We start from the raw sequence: 21,702 nt of genomic DNA, 5'->3' as shown, positions 1-21,702 counted from the left end.
TGGATACTCCCAGCTTGCAGATAGGAAGGTGAGACCCAGACAGGGTATCCTGGGTCACAATGTCACATGGCCATACCCCTCTTGGTCTCTGTCTTAGGGTGCCCACGGAGGTCTTTGGTGGCCCCAGCCCTGTCTTCTGAGCCCCTGCTCTGAAACAGGCCCTTCACTGAGTGCTAAGGGAAGGGGCACAAAAAGGATGTATCAGCAGGTACAGAGGATGAGGACGAGGTCCCAGAGGGAGGCGAGGGGCCAGGAGGGAGCAGTGCCCTCTGTGGATGCTCCTTTCCCATAGCACACATAGGGTAGGGGACTCAGGCCACCCCTACACTGTCACCTCCCAAACCTCTGCTCACTTTTCCATAAAGAGGAGCCAGAATGAGGGCAGAGCGCCTCACAGGCAGGCACCTGGGTAGGGGTCCAGCAGGTGAAGCCCCTCTTTTGCTGGGGCACAAAGCTGTCCTTCGGAGACTGTGGTTGTGAGCCAAGCCCCTCTGCTCCTACCCTGGATGAGGTAGGGGTGTGGGCAGCTCGTGGGCTCCGCTTACCTGAGCTGTCTGTAGAACTCTCAGCCTTGTGCACTGGCTGAGTGCTCGGCCCCTGGGCTGTGATGTTCCCGTCCTGGGGCGATGGCTCCTTTCTGAAAAGAGACAACTGCGGTGCTGAGATGGCTGCTGGCAGAGAAAGGGAGCTCAGGCCAAGGAGAAGAGACCAGCAGCCCCTGGGGCAGGACACAGGCGGGAAGCACGGCAGGCTGAGGTGAGGCCTGGATTTCAAACCGAGAGAGTCAGTCTGAAACAATAAAAGAAAAGTAGAGGCCTCCCCCAGCATCTGCTGAACGGAAGTGAGGCTGGCCTGAGGGCTTGTGCTGGACTGCATCACACAGACACATGGATGCATGAACGCAGTCAGGGCCTGCACATTCCTAGGCACCAGGCTTAGCCAGGCCAGCAGCTGTGTGCCAAACGGGCTCACTGGGCTTCCCAAAGGCCTGGTGGGGTGTCAGGCAGGGGCCACCTAGAAGGGCCCAACCTCCAGGCCTCTTAGCAGGATGAACCCCAGGCCAGGGCAGCCAGTGCTGGGCTGGAGAAGGAGTGAGTATGATGGGACAGATCCCTGCAGCCCAGGGAACCTGGGGAGGAGAAGACAGACGGGATCCTGGAGAACACATGGGCACCAGCCGCGACTGCTGTCTGTGACTGCTTGTACCTCGAGGAGGGGCACATGTGAGTCACACTTGCAGCCTTCCTAAGGAGTCTGACTTTATGATCTAATTCTGTGTGGCTCAGAATTCGCTGAGTGACGGGACACCTAGGGATGTGCCAGGGCTGTCAGGGTGGTGAGTGCTGTCACAGCATGGGTTTTATGTGAAATCTGAAGGGGGCAAAGCTCTGAATGTGTGCTCTCTACAGGAGTTATTACTGGAGAAGCAGGCAAGGCCCAGCTACTAACTGCGTCTTTTGGGAGTGGGCTGAGGAGGAGATAAATGTGCATTAAACAGTAAGGCAGGCAGGAGACCATTTCCTCCTGACGGAAACATTTTTCCGATATTAAACAAATCTAATGTGAAATTCTGACAAATTTATTTTAAAAATTTTGACATTAAAATGAAAACAGAGTAGTAAGAGGCTAAATTTGTGTGCATTTTTAAGATAGAACAAGAGACGGCAAGATATGTTCAGCTTGCACAGGTGCTGGGAGCCCTGCTGGCTGTAGTCGTCCCTTCTTGCCAGCAAGGTGGCTTGGAGGAAGTTTGAGAAACAGAAATGGAGGTCATGGGAGCCTGGAACATTCTCCAGGAGGGAGGGAGAGGCCACTCTGGGTGAGGCTGTGGACTGAGGCAGTCACGGGGCATGGCGATGAGGCTGGGTCACCCTCCCATGCCAGTGTCCCATAAGGGAACAGGGCTCCCACCCTGAGGCTCGGGATATCCCCAACCCACACCCCAAACAGGGAGCTTGGGCTGAGCAGGTGTCACAGAAGCCACCGGGTACTCACGGAGGGCAGTTGGGCCGTCCAGGCATCCATGAGGTGGAGGAGAGGTGCACCTGCTCCCGGTCATCCTGCATCTGCAGCCGGATGGGCCGCCTCAGCCCCCAGGCAATGTTGAGGAGCCCCTCGATGATCAGAGTCCCTTCTTCCTGTGGGGGTACACACATCAGCCCTTCCCCCAAAGCAGCTGCCCACCTTCCCTGTGCCCCCTAGGGATGGGATGCTCTGGACACTTAGGCCTTGCACATCCCTCCTCCTGAGTGGCCCCATCCCCTCGGGAAGGACCATCAACCACTACGTGTCCTGAGGCATGTGACCAGGCCCTGTGGGAGGAAGCCTGAGATGTGCTCAGCTCACGCCTGGCCAGGGACACAGCCCGGAGCGCAGTGGGCTGAGTCAGGTGTCCCACAGGAACCCAGCTGCTGGCCGGCAGACACGTCCACACTGCAGTGAGGAAGTGGTTCCAGGAACGCACAGTCTGTCTGCTCGTGCCAAGCAGGGGACCTCTCTGCCCACACTGCACCTGGGAGGGGGGGTCCTGTGCCACCAGTTCCTGTGCCACCAGGCCCTGCAGGGTCCCACGCCCACCAGAGCAGAAGTGGGCACTCTCTGTCCTAGCTGTGTCTCAGCCTCACCCTTCTCCTGGTGCCTCCCGAAAGCAGCAGTGTCGACTTGCCAGGGCTAACAGAGAGGCTTGCTTTTCTCACCACTGCTTAGACATCACTAACCTTATATCCCATGCCAGAATTTCTACAACAGCCTTCATCCCATGTCCCCAACCTGCCTCAGTGTCCCTAGGTCTGCAGGTGACATGGTTCCTCTTCTGCTGCCAACCTGGGGCCCTAATCAACAGAGTCCTCTGCAGGCACCTTGCTAGTGCTGGTTGGCACCTCTTGGGCCCTTGATTCAGTGCCTCTGACCTATTCCAGGCCTCTGTCTCTGCGAGACCACGCCAGGCCTCTGTGCCAATCCCAGTCACTCTGTGCGTAAGCCTGGCCAAGCTGAGTCATTTGCCAGAATACTTGCCAGCAACCTCGGCTGCCCTCTACCCAGAGCCGCGGTCTTGAAGCTACGCACTCCTAATGTGCTCTGACACTAGTCTTTCCACAACTAACTTGGAATATCATTCTCCCATTGCCATCTCAATCAACATTTAATTTTCTTATTTATTTATGTTTTATTGTGGTAAGGACATATAACATAAGAACTACCCTCTAAACAAACTGTTAAGTGCACAATACTGTATTGTTCACTGTAGGCACAATGTTGCCCAGCCCATGTCCAGGACTTACTCATCTTGCATAGCTGAAATATTATATCAGCTGCACAGAAACTCCCCACTTCCTCCTTCCCTGCCCCAGGCCCTGCAACCACCATTTTTACTCTCTGCCTCTATGAGCCTATTTTAGATTCCTTATATAAAGGAATTATGCAGTATTTCTGACCCATATTTTAGATTCACAAATCCCATTTCTCTCTCCTCGTTGGCACTAAAAGCCCCGTGAGAACAGGGATGCCATGGAAACTTCTTCGTATCCCTGGCAGCACTCAGGAAGACCCTGCACAATGTGGATTTCATGGTAAGTTAGCAATGGGGTTTCTGGGTTCAAACATCCTGCCATCCACAGAGAAAACAGTGTATCCAAAGGTTATCAAAAACACACACAGCTTCCAGATATGACCTTGCATTATCCGCTAAAAAGGAAAACAAACAAGCAGAAACCAGAGCTGTTTTTGATACTCGCTGGTGCTCTACAAGCATAGATGTGTCACTGAGCTCCCTATGAAGGAGAGGCCAGCACGGATCTATGGAGTTCAAAGGTCTACGGCGGGTTCTGTTCTTGCCTCTTGGTCTCGGGTGCCTCTCAGTGGAGACAGCTTGTGGGGATGGCTCACTCGTGGAGACCCACTGCCCTCCAGCCCCACCCTGGACTCCAGGCAGAGGGAGATGGAGGAGACACAGCCCCAGCCATGAGGGGCTCAGGACACAGAAGGAGATGCAATGCAGCTTCCTGGAGAGGGTGCTTGTGCACTGCACTCTGGAAGACCAGTGAGGGAGGACAGGGAGGAAAGCTGAGCAGGACCTGCCTGGACAAGGTCGGGGGCTTGGTTGTACTGGGGCAGGCTGGCTAGCCATGACTCAGGCCAGCCACCCCTGCAGAGGTGACGTGTGTTCCCCCAACATTGCCGCCCACCACGGTTCACCCTCCCCCAGCTTGGCCGCATCTGAATGGAGGGAAAGTCCTATCAGCCAGCAGCAAATTCTCCGTCTCCCTCCTTTTAGTCTCTTGACTAATCTGCTCATTGCTAATAAATTCAAAGAAGAGCCAGCGAACTAGACAAAGGGTCTACAAAAGATATAAGAGTTTGGGCAAGGTGAGAAGTGCCGTGTGCCACTGAAATCCTGTTCACTGTCTCAGGCACTCCCCGCTCCGATGCCTTTGTGCACATGGAGTTCCCACCTAGAATTCAAGAACTTGGGACTGCCAGTTCCTCTTGCTTGCCTAGGGAGTCTGGGGTCTGCCCAGTACTGAGAGCTCAGGCTTGAGCTACCTCTGGGGGACTCCTCTTTCTCCCCCACCTGCAGCACAGGCAGGCCTGTTCCAGGTGGGACTGTGGCTGGGGCAGAGGATCTGTGGCCTGTCGGGGGAGTACAGGAGCTTCCCAGGGACTGCCTCCCTCGTCCTTGGCAGCCTCCTTTGCTGGCATGGTCACTCCTGGACAGAGGCGGTGGCTTTCTAATGCTGCCCAGGTGCTCCTTGGCAGCCCCCCAGCCCCAGCCCAGTCCCAGCAACCAGAGCGATCCTTTGAAGCAGAAGCCAGACTGCAGTGCCCTTGTTCAAACCCTGCAGTGTCTTTGCCTCCCTCTTGGAGGGAAACACAGCATCCACGCCAAGGTTCACTGACCCCCTCCTACATGGGCCAGTCTGCAGGCACCTTGCTGTGCCCTGGGCATGTCCGTCTGGAGCACCTCACCACAGGGACTTTGCACGTGCTGCCCCCGCCACCTGGAATGTGCATTTTCCCATTTTTTTCAGGTTTCTGCTCCAATATCTGCTCTGAGGGAAGACACCCCTGACCACTGTTCCTGTGGCGGCAGCCTACCACAGCGTCCCACTGTGCTGCTGTGCTTTTCCTTCAGGCAGCTCTTGCTGTTGCCTGAATCACAGCACCCGCTCATCTCTGGCTCTATCTCCTCCATTACTAGAATATGAGCTCCAGGGGGCCACACCTGTGTGTGCAGTCACAGCACACAGTAGCACCTCACATCTGGTGAACAAGTAAACAAATCCTCAGGAAGCACCCCATCTGGGGTGTAAGAAGACCAGGGTCAGACCCCGCAGACTGCTCTTGGTCCCTTGGGAGCAGGGTGTGTCTATCCTAAGAGCAGGCCTAGGGACCCAGCCTCAGCTGCCTCCAGGCTGGGGTCCTGTGCTGCTGATTTTTCATCAAAGTTGCCGAGGACCTGGCCCAACTTCACAGGAGTCATGATGGGCTGGTGTAATACAGAGTGGGAAACAAGCTTTGGGGCAGGGGTGGCCCTGGGGCTACCTGTGAGGGCCCAGTGGAACCCCTCCCTCTCCCAGTGCCCCTAGGTGACCAGCAGTGCACCCACCCCTTTCCTGCCCTGCAGCGTAAACATTCCCCAGCCTCCTACTGGCAGAAAAACACCTCCAAGCGGGCAGCTGGGCCAGGCCCCGCCCTCCAAGCTGTTTTCCTAAGAGAGCCTTCCTGAGCAGGCTATTTTTGGTCCTCGTGACAGTGATTGATAGCTGGTGGGAAGGTATAAAAGCAGCTGCCTGCCGAAGATCTTCAGACAGCTCAGGGAAGAGTCTGGCACAGTTTTCTCTGAGACTCAGTGCACCGTCCTCCTCCCAGCGACCCCACCCTGGACCCCCTGCCGGACCCTCCACCCTTTGGCCTCCAAGCTTCCCAGGGGCTTCCTTTGGACTGGACTGTCCCTGCTCATCCATTCTCCTGCCACCCCCAGACCTTCTCAGCTCCAGGTAAGAGGGAGCAGCTGCCCTTGGGTTTGAGACAAAACACAAGGACTTTGTTTATGTTTGAAGGCAATTCCCAGCCTGAACTTGCACAGCCTCCCTATGGGTTAGAGAAGAGGGCTGTCTGTAGAGGGCTTTGCATTTACAAAGGGATTCAGGGGTTATTTCATGTGTTTCCTACAACATCCCTGCCAGGGGTATTTATAACCCTGTTTTACGGATGGGTAAGTGGAGGCCTGGAGAGGTGGCCTTGCCAAAGGTCCCAAGGTGTGTGGCCGATCCTGGTTTTAAACCCAGCTTTCCTCTGACCAGGGTTTGTTAGGTTGGTTTCTCTTATCTGTGCACATTCTGAAACAATAAGGATAAAATCTTAAGCCTTTGGGTTTTCAACTTAAACAGGAAGAAAGAGCCCAGGAGTCCGAGCTCTGGTCTGGGCTCTGTAGACTTCGAACTGCTCTCAGGGCACCAGATTCCTACAGGCAGCCCCAGAGGAGTGTGGGGACACTGAGGGGCGGTGGGATGCATGGCAGGCCCTCACCACCTGGCCTCTGTTATCCAACAGGTTGCCGCCTCCTCTCGCCAGGGTGATGAGGTCCCGGCTTCTGCTCTCCGTGGCCCATCTGCCCACAATTCGGGAGACCACGGAGGAGATGCTGCTTGGGGGTCCTGGGCAGGAGCCCCCGCCCTCTCCTAGCCTGGATGACTACGTGAGATCCATATCTCGACTGGCACAACCCACCTCTGTGCTGAACAAGGCCACGGCCCAGGGCCAACCCAGGCCACCCCACAGGCCAGCCCAGGCCTGCCGGAAGGGCCGCCCTGCTGTGTCCCTGCGGGACATCACCACACGTTTCAGTGGCCAGCAGCCCACACTGCCCACGGCTGATGCTGTGGACCCCCTGGACTGGCTTTTTGGGGAGTCCCAGGAAAAGCAGCCAAGCCAGAGGGACCTGCCGAGGAGGACTGGCCCCTCTGCTGGCCTCTGGGGTCCGCACAGACAGATGGACAGCAGCAAGGCCAGGGGGGCCCCCAGAGGGAGGCTCTGTGAAGCCAGGATGCCTGGGCACTCCCTAGCAAGACCATTGCGGGATGGGCAGCAGAGCTCTGACCTAAGAAGCTGGACTTTGGGGCAGCCTGCCCAAGCCATGGCCTCCCCCCGCAGCCCCCGCCCCAGCAGTGTCCTCAGAACGCTCTACTCGCACCTCCCGGTGATCCATGAACTCTGACCCCTGCCCAATAAAGGCTTCTGTAAAGAGCTCGGTGGGTCTACATCTCCCGTCTTCCCCCATGGTGGTCACTGTCCCTGGCAGGTCTCTGGAACAGAAATGCTTTTCTGCAGAGGCCCCTGCTGGGGCAGTTCACAGTGAGACCAACCCCCTCTGAATATAACAGCCTGTCTCACATGAGGAGATGTTACCGATCCCGTTTGCTCTGATCCTTGCTGGCTGATCACCTTGAGCAAGTTACTTAACATCTGTGTTCTCAGTTTCTTGTGGGTAATACGGGACTAATTACTGGCACCTGCCTCCCAGGCCATTCTGACGCATAAAGGCATGTAGGAGCCCATTCGCTGAGTAGCTATCGTCATCGCTGGTGGGGAAACTGGTGGTAAAGGTATGAGGGTAGTGGGGTGCCAGCCCCCCAGGTGTTTCAGAACAAGGCCTCAGGCACTCCCAAGTCCGCCTCTTGGCCTCCATTCTCAAAGTCCATGTTATGTGAGGCCCAAGAGAACACATGGAGTCTTAGCAAATGCACTGATGTATTCCAGGGGGACTGTCACCTGGCACCACTGGGGCACTCTGCTGGCTACAACTCATACATCCTGTCGTGGCACTGGGAGAGTTCCCCCATGACGAGGGCCAAGACAGAATCTGTACCACTCAGTCCTACCATCCCCACCCCTATCTCACCTCCACCCAGGGGGCTCATGGCATGGTCAGGGTCCCAGTTGTGGGTGAGAAGCAGGGCACTGTCCAGCTGCCCTTCACCGGGGAAGTCCAGATGTTCTAAGGCCCAGGCCAGGGCATCTGGAGTCTGAAGGACCCCAATTCCTAGAGGCATCTGGCAGCAAGAAGGGGAGGCATCAGGGAATGGGAATCAGGCTGCCTCTGGTCAGCGGCAAAAGGACAGAGAGAGGAGAGGAGGAAGATTGAGCTGGCGGCGGCAACCAAGCTCACCTGGGCGGGTCTCTGCGAGTTGTCAACCTGGGTCATTCTCTTTTTTTGTGGCTATTTTTAATTGCTTTGGATTTGTTAAATGTTTGTCTTCTGTTACGTTCAGACAAGCAATTACCCAGTTTCCTTATCTATAAAATGGGGACATCAACAGTGTCCTTCACACCCTGCAAGGGCTGGGAACCTGCTCATATGAACTTGGAGCTGCAATTGTGAGCACTGTAGACAAATGTTTGTATCTGTCACAGCCCACTGTGCCTCTGTGGTGGTCTCAAACCTGCAGGTTCCTGTCTTTGGGCAAACGTGTGGGGCAGGTTTTGGCCAGGGCAGCCTTTAGCCAACCATCACCCTCAGGAGAGATCCGGAGGGCCCCCGACCAAAGCAGAGGGGCCGAGATCCAGGCTTGCTGGGTCCAGCCTCACTACAGCCCCTTCTGCAAAGCATCATGAAATTGGGTCAGAGGGGAGAGTCCAGCAACTAGGATGGGGTCAGCAGACTCCTCCATGCTCAGAAGCTGCCTCACTGCATCTGGGGAGGTCAGGCAGTTTGAGGAGACCCACCATCCCCGGGCTTCCCCACTAATACCCAGCTTTGTGAAAGAGGTCAGTGGCACCTTTGGAAGGTGCTCCCTCCCCGTCGAATACAGGTTTGTGGTGGGGGCTTCTGGCAGTGCCCCAAGCTCCTGCAGAGAGGCCCAGGCGAATTCCTTTCCCTTCAAGCTAAGCCTCCTGGTGGGCCCTTGTAGAGCAGTTGCATTCTCCTTCCTACTTGCCACTGGAGTGGGGGTGGGGAGAGTGGAAAGGGGAGTAGAGAGGGGAGTGGAGAGGGGAGTGGAGGTGGGGGTGGGAGTGGGGGGGGGTGGGTGGTGGAAGGTGTTGGTGGGAGGTGAAGAAGGGAGTGATTGGGACACAAGGCCCTGCCCAGAGCGGGCAGGCTGGGAAGCGCTTTGCGGCTCCCAGAAAACAGATGTTCTTGGAGCTGGTCAGTCACTCCGGGGGCCAGTGGTCTGCCAGGCCTTCGGAGAGGGGACGGGGCAACTCTCTCAAGGCGGGATGTTGGTTTTCCGCACCCCTAGGAGAGGGAGAGAGCCCCCGGACCAGGGGAAGCCCCTTCCGTTTCTCGCATTGCTGAGGGGGTCCCAGGGCCTAGGAGCGGGACTGGGTGTGGAGCGCGTCCGCGGTCACCAGGGGGCGCCCTCGAGCCTCGGCGCCGCGCCCCAGGCGGGCGGGGCCGGCACGCAGTCCCCGGAGAGGGTTCCGCCACCTGGGGCTCACTTGCTTCCCGAGAGCCGAGAGCGGTGGGTTTACACAAGGACATTTCCCGGCAGTCCTTTTTTCTTTTGAGATACCAGCCAGCCTGGTTAAAGCCCTTTGCCATGTTCAAAAGGCACAGGCTGTTCCCCCGTTGTTCAGGCTTTTTGTTGTAATACAAGCAAAATTATCCCAAAGGTGAGGTTCATGATAGAGGAAGTCGGCGCCTCAGCCTCCAGAGAAGGCGTCCCTCCTCTGGCCCCTGGGAAGCGAGGAGAAATCACAAGGAGACGCTGGCCCCAGGGCGTGGCCCTGCCCACCTTCGGAGAAGTGCGATGAGACAGTGGAGGAGAAGGCACCCCAAACCGTACTACTCAGGCTGCGGGTGCTGCAGCGGGGAGGGGCAGTGAGAACACGGGGGTCTCTTTCAGGCGGCTCTGGGAGCGCACCCTGGGTGGTGAGCCCCTCGCCAGCCTGAGAGCCCCTTGGCTTGGGGCTCAAGGGCAACAAACAGCTCCCTGTGTCCCTGAGACCTGTTCACTGATACTGGGTGGAGACCTCCAAAGCCTAATGCTGGAAATGGTATTGCCGTTTTGAGTGGCTGTGATCTTGGGGCCATGGCCAGCACCTTTCATTTACTGCAATGTGACCTTGTCTAGAGACTTAAACTCTGGGAGCCTCGATCTCTTTGCCTGGAAAATAATCATTCCTGTATCACCTTATACTAAATAAGGAGAGGCAAAGCGCCTGGTGCATTGGAGGTTCCCCGGGGAAGTGTCCGTTCCTCTTGTCTGCCCAGCCCTTGGGGCCTGTGGTGCCTGAGGAGAGACTGGCCTGGGATGGCCCTGCCCCTGTAGCAAGTGCCCAGAGGTCCAGGAGGTGGTCGTGCCGGGTGCGTCACAGGGCTGCAGTGAGATCTGGAGGCCTATCAGCGTCACAGCCTGAAGCCTCGTCTTATGTGGTGATTGTGACCCAGCAAAAATGCACACTTCTTCAGGCCGGTACCCCCTGGGCTGTTAAGGCTACAGAAGTTTCCTGAAAGGTACTTTCTGGCTCCATGGAGACCAGGTCAAACCTCACACTTTCTTCAGAGTTAGGGACAGGAAAATCCCCTTGGTGGGTTGACTTTCTATCATTAAGGGCTGTCAAGAGCACCTCTTCCCAGCCTTAGAGTCCCCTAGTTCTCTATGTGGGCTGTCCCGCAGCATACACAAACCACAAACGCAGGGTGGAGGCTCTTGGGGCTTCCTGCCCCACCACCCCTGCCCCCGACAACCATTCCTACAGAGGGGATTATCTTGGGGAATCCCGAGTGCCAAAACTAAGCTCTTACTAGTGGTTTTCAAACTTGACCTTCCACCGGAATGCCCTGGAGGGCTCGTTAAAACACAGGCCGGGCGCGGTGGCTCAAGCCTGTAATCCCAGCACTTTGGGAGGCCGAGACGGGCGGATCACGAGGTCAGGAGATCGAGACCATCCTGGCTAACACGGTGAAACCCCGTCTCTACTAAAAAAGACAGAAAACTAGCCGGGCGAGGTGGCGGGCGCCTGTAGTCCCAGCTGCTCGGGAGGCTGAGGCAGGAGAATGGCGTGAACCCGGGAGGCGGAGCTTGCAGTGAGCTGAGATCCGGCCACTGCACTCCAGCCTGGGCGGCAGAGCGAGACTCCGCCTCGAAAAGGGGGTGATGGGGCCACGGGGATTAAAAAAACACGGACAGGAGGACTAAGTGTTTTCGGTTCAGCAGGCCGGGGGGGAGGGGCGTGGTAGGAATTTGCATTCAACAGCAGCGACCACACCCCAGGCCTCCACCAGATATGAAGTGGCCTGTGTTAACAGCACAGGTGGAAATCCCTGTGGCCCCATCACCCTCTCCCCAGTGCCTCCCTCTGCCCAGCACACTGGAGCTCAGGACTGAGAACTCACCCCAGCTCTCTCCAGGCCTACACCTGCTGCTTAAGTCACCCACCAGCTCTGCACAGGGACCCACAGGGTGCCTGGCCTAGGGAGGGCAGGATGGGGGCAGGCAGGGTGAGACAGGTGTCATAGAAGCAAGCGTGAGGAGGTGAGATGGCAGGAGAGGGAGGGGAGCAAGTTCTCGGGCCCTGTGGCCTGGGCAGGTCAAGGAGGTGGAGTGTGAGATTTGTACCATGCTTGGTGGTCACAGGCAGCCCAGCATAGCCTGCACCAGGAGCCAGAAGCTCCCGAAGGGTGTGACGTCTGGCCTGGCTGGCCAAGGGGACACCTCAGGGGCTGGCTGAGGCCGTCTGGCAGCAGATTCTGGCTGGCCCTCTGACCTGCCACTGACTGGCAACCCCCGGCTGCCCAGAGCTGCCTGGATGCCTGGGCTAGCTCTGGCCTGGGAGCTGTAGAAGGGTATCTAAATTACTGAAGAGGGGGGACTAGGACTAGTGAGCCAGGACTAGTGAGGAGGTCTTGGGTTTCCTGGGGCTGCCCTGCCCATTCCTGTGTTCAACAACAGAGGGGCACTTGGAATCCATCGGCCCTGGTCAGATGCTGATGGATGGGAGAAAGTCCAGGAGCCAACCCAATCTCAACTGCAGAACCCCCCCTCAAAAACAGCCTTACCACGATAGACTTGCCATTAGGCAGTACAAATATGTTCAATTAGACCAAGATAGGGCCACAAAGCCCAACCAAGATTCCCGCGTGAAACATCGGAGGATGTGAATGACCACAAGACTAGGGCTCCACTTGCCCTGCCCAGTGGGTGGTCCCCCAAGCCTAGGCCCTGCAGAGTCCAGCCAGTGCCTGAGGGCTGTGTTTGGCATCAGACATGTATTTAGCCCACATGATGTTTCAAGATTTGGGAAATTCCTCATGAAATTCCAGATAATCTATCCTTTTTTGAAAAATCAGAAAGGGTCTGGCTGCACTAGGCCTACGGTCCTGCATAGCAGGGATGGTTTGATCTGATGGGCAGCTGACTCCTTGAGTGGGGACCCACTCCCCACACCTGCGCTGCCTGCTGTGAGCCCCTGGGCCTGTAAGCCCCTGTGTAGCCCCACACCCCACTTTACAAATGAAAGCACTGGGGACCAGGAGCCACAGGTGAGACCATGCAGGTACGTGGCGGGGCCAGCAGGGAACAGAGAGGGACCAACTCCTCTCGTCCGCTGAGTGGTGTGATGGGCAGAGGAAGGACCTGCTCTCAGCAGCAGTTCACCTGGACAAAAGTCTCAGGGGAATGGGGAAGGAGGAAGACCCCCAAGGTGATTTCTGCCACTAGGAACTCTGGAAGGGATGTGCTGACCCTCTGCAAGGAGATGACCTGGCTGCTGATAACCTGATCCCTGGCTCAGGGTCAGAGGTGAGTGATGAGAGTGACCATATAATTTATTGTCCAAACTGGGTCACTGCTGAGCGTGAAGGGAACGGTCTTCATCATTACCCTGAAACAACACGTGTCAGGCAGGGCCTCGCAGGGTACATGGTGACCTCTATGAACAAGAGCAACAGGCTCACCTCGCGGTGTCTCAGCTGGAAGCTCTTGCCCTCATGGTAGCAGTTGTAGGTTTTCAGCAGGCCTAAGAGCTCCGACCTAGAAAGGGAAAGACACACATGTACTCCTGGGGTGTGGCAGGGCCTCGGCTTCTGGTCTTTGGCTTCCCTGGCCTCTTTTTCCTCATTTGTAAAAGGAGTGTGACAGCACCCTTCTCACAGGCCAGGCATAACCAGAGGAGACCAGACTGTGCCATCGCGATGCACCCAGATGGTTTTGCACATGGCCCTGGTGGGAGGCATGGGGGTGGGGCTGAGGAGGAGGCGAGACTCACAGGACAGGCCTGCATCTGGTCCAGGATGTCCAGGGTGCCGACATTTTCACTATCACAGGTAAGGCCCTGGCAGCCTCCCTGTCCTCCACCTGCGTCGCTTCCTCACAGTAAATGCCCTGGACTTGCTTGTGGCATTGTACAGCCTATTGCTTTTCCCCATATCACTTCCTACAAGGCCTGCTGTTGCTGCTGTGGGCCACCCTGAGGGGTGCCTGCCTCTTCCCCACCCTGACTTTCCGAAGGCGCAGCAGAAGGTGATGGTCCTTTGAGTAAGGCCCTGAAGTCTGCAGTAAGTCACTTTCCCTCAATGCTGTTTCCCTTCCCGAAGGGAAAGCCACAGCCCTGGCTAATGTTGGAGGGAGGGGAGGCCTAGACAGCTGCCTGAACCCAAGCTGGGCTCTGTGGGGCAGTGGGGCCAACAGACGTGGGATGTGAGCCACACTGGTAATTTCAATCTTCTAGTACATGTTAGGAGGTGATATGGTTTGGATCTGTGTCCCCACCCAGATCTCATGTGGAACTGTAATTCCCAGGGTTGGAGGCGGGGCCAGGTGGGAGGTGTTTGGATCATGGGAGCAGATCCCTCATGAGTGGCTTGGGCCATCCCCGTGATGATGAGTGAGCCCTCGCTCTGAGTTCACACGAGATCTGGTCATTTAAAAGTGTGTGGCACCACCCTCCATTCCCTCTCTCTTGCTCCTGCTTTCGCCATGTGAAGTGCCTGCTCCCCATTCGCCTTCCACCATGGCTGGAGGCTCCCTGAGGCCTCCCTGGAAGCCAAGCAGATGCCAGCACCACACTTCCTATAAGCCTCCAGAACCGTGAGCCAACTAAACCTCTTTTCTTTATAAATTACCCAGCTTCAGGTATTTCTTTATAGCAACACAAGAATGGCCTAATACAGAAGGGAAAATGAAACAGGTGAAATTAGCATTAATAACACATTTTATTGAACTCAATACATCTAAATTACTATTTGTCAACATGCAATCAATGTAAAAGTTATAATGAGGCCTCGTACACACTTATTTAGTATAAAGGGCCTGCCATCTGGAGCCTCTTTTCTATTGCCCATGCCTCCCAGCCATGGACATGTGTGGCTTGGGGATCCCCTATTGGACAGGCTCAAAAAGAAGCACCCCATCACTGTCTCCCAGGGCACCCCATCAGATATCTGAACAAGTGCTCAGAACCCCTCCACCTAAAGGCTGCCCAGGATGAGGGGAATGGCAAATGTGAAGACTCCCCCACCCAACCTGCACACCGATGCTTACTTCTGAATGGACTTGCTGTCACTGATGGGCACGTGAGAACTCGGCAGACAGTCTTCCTTCATCTTCTCTTCCTCTTGTCTGCAGACCTAGAAGTTACTTGTTGGGAAGACAAGGAAGAGTGGACGAACAGGTGAGCCAGAGGAATGCTGGCCAGTGCAGCACCCAACACCTGCAGCCCTGGCACAGACACCGTCAGCCTTGGCATCACACTGCCTGGGCACAAGGTGGCTGCAGCTGAAAGGGTCTGGCCCAGACCCACATGGCCACATGTCAGCCAAGCTGCCCTTGGTTGGGCAAAGTCATGCTGAGCCAGTGACACTGGTCCTTTCAGCCGCCCACCTCGGAAGACTCTCCATAATCCCCAGGAATCCAGATCTGTCTCCTAAGCATTTTAGACCACATGCTCCCTTCCCTTGGCTGGGACAGCCTGACTGATGGCTTCTGCCTTGGTTGCTCCCGCAGTCCTCCAGAGCTACCCTGGGCCTCTCTCCTGCCTTCCCACTGAGCCAGGCAGTGGCCCATCACTGGCTCTCCTGGCAGTGGGTTAGTCGGCCTGTGTTCCCTATGTGCTGTAGACGGTTGGCATCTTCTCTGAGTTATCTCATCCAGTCCCTACAACAATACTGTGAGGTGAGTATCACCATATTCCCAGTTTACAGATGAGAAGACAGGGACAGGAGTTTAAGCACTTTGCCCAAGATTACCAGCAAGTAAGCAGCAAAGCCACTGTTTCAGCATTCGGACCCCTGATTCTGGTCTCTTAGCACCTTCTCTATATCGAACACAGGCAGTGACTTAAACCCCCAAACCTTCCTTTCCTCGTCTGTGCAACAAAGTAATCTCAAGCCCACAGGATCACTAGTGGATCCACACACACACTGTTCACACACACTGTTCCACACACATACTGTTCCCTCTTTCCACACACAGCCTTGACCAGTTTGAGGAGCTGCTCCTGCCCTCCCCAGGTTTCTTTCACGGACGGTAAATCCACCAGAGCTTTCTGGATCCTGTTGGCATCTGCACGACTTCCTGTTCGTCTCACTCCCCCATGTCAATGTGGCCAAGGACTCTTATCAAGGCCTCCTACATGCTGGGCAGGGAGGTAAAGCTTCACACACACACACACACACACACTCTCACACATACACTCATACACACACATACACAAAAACACACGTACACAATCACATGCACACACACATACACTCACACACTCTCACGTGCACACAAACACACAGTCACACTCAAGACATACACACATGCTCACACACACGCACAAACAACACACGCACATACACACAAACACACACAATCTCATGCACACACACACACACACACACACACACACTGCAGTGCTGACCTTGCCTCCACCTTCCATCTCCCAAGTTGCAGCACAGGGCTGGGGGTGTTAGGACACATTGGGAGGGGGCACAGCCTGGGGCCACACCACATCCTTCCCACAGCACAGTTCCACTCATTCACAACTCCCCCACATCTGTTCACACAAACCCATCATGTCTTCCTGACCTGAGCGTGTTCTAATGCCACGGGGAGCGGGGAGCTCAAGCTCAGTTCCACCTGCTGTCGTATTTATTAATGTCCTCAGAGCCCGTCCCTGCAGAATGCCCATCCCCTCGGGCACTCACTTGGACAGGTCCAATTTGCTCTCTCCCTCCTTGCTTGACACCCACAAATGTGATGAGCCTGCCCTCTGTGCTAACATCAGCCCTGCGTGAGCCTGTGATGCCAGAGGCAGGGAAATACAGTTGGCCTGGAGAAGGGGAAGGATTTGAGAGAGTGGGCTTCCTGATCACCTCAGGATCATCCTATCCATACCTCCTCCCCTCTGCCGTGCTCCAGAGTGAGGCACCTCAGGGCCTGGAAGGATGTCAGGCCCCCAGCAGCAAGGCCTGGAGCCGGTGACTTCTTGCTGCATTTTTCTTGGCCAGGCAACAGGGATTTCAAAATAAAGTTTCAGTTCCTCAGCACCTCCGCTTGCCTGTGGAAAAAGTGATCTGCCCCCCTCTCTGGGTAGTTCCTCATATGTTTGCAAGGCAGAAGCCTAGTGCAGCCCAGGGTGAACCATGGGACTGGGTTTCTCAGCCCACACTGCTTCTGTGGGTCTTCAGCATAACGAAATCTTGCTTTCAGCAAACTCATTACAGGAAGGGCTGGATTTACCCCCACATAACAGGCGGTGTTTTTTTCTCTTGCCTTCCTCTGTATCCAGCTTCCACCCCAACTTCCTGCTCTAAGCCCCGGGCTCACTGAACAGTTCACGGCTCCCCTAAGGGGCTCTATGCTTTTTCTTCCCTTGGGGCTTTTGTAGTGCTGTTCTCTGTTCAGAACCCAGAACTACTCCTTCCTCCGATGTTAGCTCCTCCTGGAAAGCCTTGCCAGAAAAGCCCCAGTCCATGTCGGGGCAGCCCCTCTCTGCCCCATCACCTCTTCCCATTTCCCCACTGGGCCCTGCAGAACCCAGCTCTTGTTTAGACTTCCCTCCCAAGAGAACAGGAGCACGGGGGCAGGGTACTTTACCACTAGTTTCCAGCCCCAAGTATAAGCCTGGCACATCGCAGGAAGTCTATACGTGGTTGTTAAATTGCTGAATAAATACAAGAAGCTTCTAGACTCCCTCCAAGTCTACTCTTCCAGAGCTGTGCACATACAGCAGCAATAAATAATATAAAAGTCTCCAATGGCCACGGAGGTGACTCCACTGAGGGACACTCGTCACGGGGTCCATGGGGAATGGGGGGCACATTCATTCTGCGACGTGGCAACTCTTTTGGCGTTTCATAAGAAGCCAGGAATCTGGATTTTTCCGGGCTATATTCCACTACTGAAAGGTGGATGGCTGGCAGAGGCATGCACTGTCCCTGGAATGCCCATGTGGTCGCTCACCACCCTGGCCCTCTGCAGCTGGCTGGGGCCATGGGCCTCATTCTGACCACTGAGCTGCGAACAAGCGTGTGGGTCCCTTCCAGGCCAGCAGCTTTATGAGCCAGTGCACAACCCTGCAGTTCTCCTGTCTCCGCCATGATGGCCCAGAAAGCCACGTGTTTCAACTGTGCAGCTACTCGATGGTCAGCTTGGGTCTCTGAGTGACTGTGGACCAGAACCGTCTGCTAACCCACACTGGATATAGACTGAGAAAGAGAAATAACCCTCTGCCGTGACAAGCCACTGGTGTATCAGGGATTTGTTACTGCAGCATAACCCAGACCAAGTCTCATGAAATACATAATCCAATTAAAACAACATATATTTAATGTAATATTTTATTTAAATATATTTGTAAATAAACCAAACACCTTTGTAAGACAGATACACCTAGTGGTGATACAGGAATAATACAGATGGTTGCAGGAGAATAGAAAATTCCAGGCAGCCATTTCACATGACCATCAAAAGGAAACTGTTGAAATAGGAGTTGTAAGAAGCTAGGCGTCATAAGACTCTAAAAAATCAGAGCTTGGCCAAGCTGGCTAAGACCAACTGAACCCAACATGGTGCTGGATTCGACCTAGGTTTCTCCTCACTCATTAACCAGGCAACTCTCTGGGATGCTAAGTCACACACCCACAGCACCGTGACAGTTCCAGAACACCAATATGTGACGTAAAAATGGGTGGCACCACAGTTTCAAGAAAGTTCCACATTTTTCCAGGAATCTTCTTGGATATTCCACCCCTTGGTTAAAGAAACCCATCAAGGCAGCAGCTCCCAACTCCCTTGCACACTCTCCCTTCTTGAGTGTGTACTTTCACTATTTTCTGACTTGTATGAGAAGGAATTCAAGGAGTCAAGAGCCTGGACATCAGCTGGGGTCAAAGTCCCACCAGTGTTTGGGGACCCCTCCTAGTCCACTAGACAGTGAGGCTCCAGTTTGTGACTTCTGATTCACGACACGGCATGATTTACATTTACTTCCAGTCTCCTATAGCGTGTGGGGAAGAAGTTCATTTTGCCATACGTAGTAGGAATACTTAGAAGTGGAATTTCCCGTAAGTCAGGCAGTGGTTACTTATTCATAGAAGATGCTTCCTAAAGAGCTCTGGGGTGCTTAGCTGCATGCCTTCTCCTCTCTGGGCCTTAATTTTCCCATCTGTACAACAAGAATATTGACCTCCAATGGGTTTGAAATTTTCTTAACTGTGGAACTCTTTGCTCAAATAGAAAATATATGCAAAACAGATTAAAGGGGATTGCCGTGGTTAACAGTGAGATGGTGGCAGAGAGCCTCATCTCCTAGGACTCTGGGTAATACTATTTGAAAAGCATGGTTCTCCCTCGCTGGCCTTCATGAGTGCTTTTCCCCTGCATGCCTGCTTATTTACAGGACACAACTATGGTTGAGTGTCTCCAGCCATGATTGAGTGGCATCAGCTGGGGGCGGCTGCTCAGAGGAGACAAACCAGGAGGAAAGTAAAGAAGAGTTCTAGACTGCAGATGGCAAAGTGAAGGGGTAAAGGAGAAGATGGGCTTGTGGGGTGAACAGCTGGGGCAGAGAATGGGGCATGGCATCTCAGAGGAGGGCAGGGGGGTCAGCAAACAAGGCTGAGGGAGGTGGCTCAGGGCCCACTGCAGCAAAGGGAGGCTCTTTCAGCTTGCTGGGCTGGGTCCTGAGCCTTACAGGGTAGGAACCTCGGCTCCACACAAAGACAGTCTCTCCTTTGAGAGAGACACACATTTCTGTGTCCTCCAGCACTCATTAGCTTCATGGCCCTAAGCAAGGGAAGGAGATGAAAATATTTTATCCCTAACATACATTTCTTTGACATATTCTTAAATGGCTGCCACTTGCCCATCCTGAAAAAAGTGGCTGGCAGAGTGTCTTCAGTGGGAAAATTTGCATCTGTAGAGAAGCTCCATTAATGCAACCAGGCCCCCTCCCCTTTCCAGGTCTTTCCCCACATCCAGGAGAGATTGAGAATCCACACCTTTAAAAGTCTCTCTGAGGGAGGCTTCATCTACATAACAAGGTCACTTTCACTAGTCAAGCCTCTCCTCCTCCCATAGCCTGTTTCACCAGAATCTAAGCCCCTATTCTTTCTGTAACCTCAAAATGGTATATAAGTCTCTGTATATGGTATATAACTCACTGGGAAACTAGACCATCATTCTGAAGGCTCCCATGCATGCACCTTAAGTAAATGTGTATGCCTTTTCTCCTATTAATCAATCCACCTCATGTCTGATTTTTAGTGAAACTTTCAGGGGCTAAGAGCCTATGGCTCCCACAAAAGTCACTTGTCTCTTTGGTTCTCACACCCAACACCGCGAGAAGACCTGTTTTCCCTGAGCTCCAGGATCACTCACAGAATTCCACTGCAGAACGCAACACTGAGCTTGCGCCCTATCCCCTTAACCAGACTTGCATTCATTTTGATGAATTTCATTCGTTTTGACATCACTGGGCGAGTCTTATAGGAAGCTGCATGAGTACATAAGGGGTGTCTAAAAGATAGCTGTGGCAGGAGGGAGCTACAAGGGGGAACACACACACCCAACAGGAGAGGAAAGGGAGCCATGTCTCTATTGGGAGCATTTTCCTGGAGCAGCCTTTTGCATTGAATCTCCAAGTGCACTAGGTGGGGCCTTTGAGAATCTCTGCCAGTGTATTTTCCAGTCTTTTATAAACAACACAACCTTATCTTGAAACTAGATCCTAGGTAGAAGCCTAATACACAAATGGATTAAAGCGAGGCTGCATGGGTGGCAGCAGGAGTCAGGAGAGGACGGGCTGGGGCTGGCCTGCCACCCAGGCTCAGGCTCAAAACCACAGAGTGACAGATGCAGTTGGACAGGCCAAGTCGGCTAGCGGGCCCTCCCCTCCCCCCAGCCGTGCCATTCTGCTGGGAAAGTTCAGCCTTCTTTGTCTGGGCCTGCTCCCCTCCCCCAGGTCCCAGGACAGAGCTCAGGCCTCCACGCCTGTTTCCCAGGCTGGAGGACACTCTGTCCCCAACCAGAGTGATCAACTGCAGCCAGGGCCCTCTGTAACCCAGAGGAGGCCCCCTGGGCGGCATGCCAGCCATGGCTACCTGTCCCAGTGAACAAGCAGTGAGTTGTTCTCCCTTTCCACTTCAGCAGCTGTTCTGCCAGCCGTGCAGACAGCCAGCCTGCTGTCGCTACTGAGGGACAAAGGCCGCTGAGGGCTTTAGAGCTGCTAGGCATGGGCCGTCTTTCCTTTTTTGTGTTTGTGGGGACAGTAATTACAGAAGAAGATGACTGTGATTCTTCCAGTCACTCCCGGGGCCCAATTCCTACAGGTCAGTGGCAAAAGGAACAGAAGATGCTGAGTGAAGTGAGGCTTTCGTGACACGAAATTGAGTCCACTTGAAAGCCTTTCATTTTAAGACTGTGCTGTCTGCTTTTCTGTCTGACAATGACCCTTCTTACATAAAACATGGCCAGCATAGATGTGGTGTCCTTGCTTGGCAAAAGGGAAAACGTACGGGCATCCAAATTAAAATGTTCTAAGCATGTCTGTGAAGGCTGAGAGCTTGGTTACCTCTGTTTTAACATTTCCTGGAATTGTGATTTTTATTTTCTTATTTCAGCATGATTTAAATCAAATAGGTTATATAGAAAGTGACCTGGAAAGCAAAAGAAAGGAGGACAAGGGTGTGGGGCAGAGCTGGGGGCCTGAGCTGCTCCGGCTGGAGGAGGACAGCAAGTGCAGGCCACAGAGCAGGTGCAGGCCACGCTGCCGGCATTCCGGGGGGACTAAGTTCCTGGCTGCAGTTCATGGCTACCACATTCAAATGCCAGCCACAACGGCAACCGGGCACAGAGGACAATGAACCTTTAAAAGGCCCCTCCCAGCACCTGTTAGCCAGCAAATGACAGGAGCCTGGCCGGGGAAGAAGCTGCAGTGTCTGCCAGCACCAGGTGCCTCTGAGGGGGTACCCTCAGCCAAGCATTTCTGTGGCGAGAGCCGGCTGTCTGGTTGTAGATGGCAGGCAGCGCCTCAGCAGCTGCCACTCCCACCTCCTTCCACACTGCTATCCCCTCCTGCTGCCTAGTTCCAATCACCAGACCCCTCCTCTCCACTCCCACCACCATCCCTCTGGCTCAATTCACTCCTCCCTGTCCCGGAAGATTCTGCACTGTCCGGGTAGAGACAGTGGAGACCAGGGGAGTCCAGAAGAGGCAGGCACAGAGCTCCCCTCCACCTCCACTCCCGACTTGCCCTGGGCTGACCACACAGGCC

The 21,702-nt window shown here is 54.6% G+C and overlaps 2 protein-coding genes across 4 annotated transcripts in view; one reads left to right on the top strand and one right to left on the bottom strand.

Moving 5' to 3' along the window:
- Positions 1-21,702, bottom strand: part of RASSF4 (Ras association domain family member 4) — a 35,377-nt gene that overhangs the window by 10,061 nt on the left and 3,614 nt on the right. For 2 of the 3 annotated variants that reach the window (XM_009199821.3, XM_031652375.1), the window contains exons 2-5: positions 14,484-14,579; positions 12,899-12,974; positions 1,996-2,138; positions 546-637 (exon numbers count right to left, since the gene is read on the bottom strand). In XM_009199821.3, the coding sequence (XP_009198085.2) occupies positions 546-637; positions 1,996-2,138; positions 12,899-12,974; positions 14,484-14,545 (373 nt within the window). In that variant the 5' untranslated portion in view covers positions 14,546-14,579. The remainder of the gene's footprint in view (positions 1-545; positions 638-1,995; positions 2,139-12,898; positions 12,975-14,483; positions 14,580-21,702) is intronic. The other variant, XM_009199822.3, reaches the window with a different exon arrangement.
- DEPP1 (DEPP1 autophagy regulator) lies at positions 5,708-7,461 on the top strand. The gene is made up of 2 exons (XM_003919335.3): positions 5,708-5,996; positions 6,553-7,461. Exon 2 carries the CDS (start codon positions 6,578-6,580, stop codon positions 7,214-7,216), a length of 639 nt encoding a protein of 212 aa, XP_003919384.1. The 5' UTR covers positions 5,708-5,996; positions 6,553-6,577; the 3' UTR covers positions 7,217-7,461.

The sequence above is a fragment of the Papio anubis genome, chromosome 11, assembly GCF_008728515.1.
Source record: "Papio anubis isolate 15944 chromosome 11, Panubis1.0, whole genome shotgun sequence".
NCBI classification, from domain to species: domain Eukaryota; kingdom Metazoa; phylum Chordata; class Mammalia; order Primates; family Cercopithecidae; genus Papio; species Papio anubis.
The sequence above is the reverse complement of the archived record's forward strand: the minus strand, read 5'-3'. Positions and strand labels throughout refer to the sequence as shown.

What these genes read in the sequence shown, in the direction of transcription:
- DEPP1 (XM_003919335.3), top strand. Translation starts at nt 6,578, where the DNA reads ATGAGGTCCCGGCTTCTGCTCTCCGTGGCCCATCTGCCCACAATTCGG.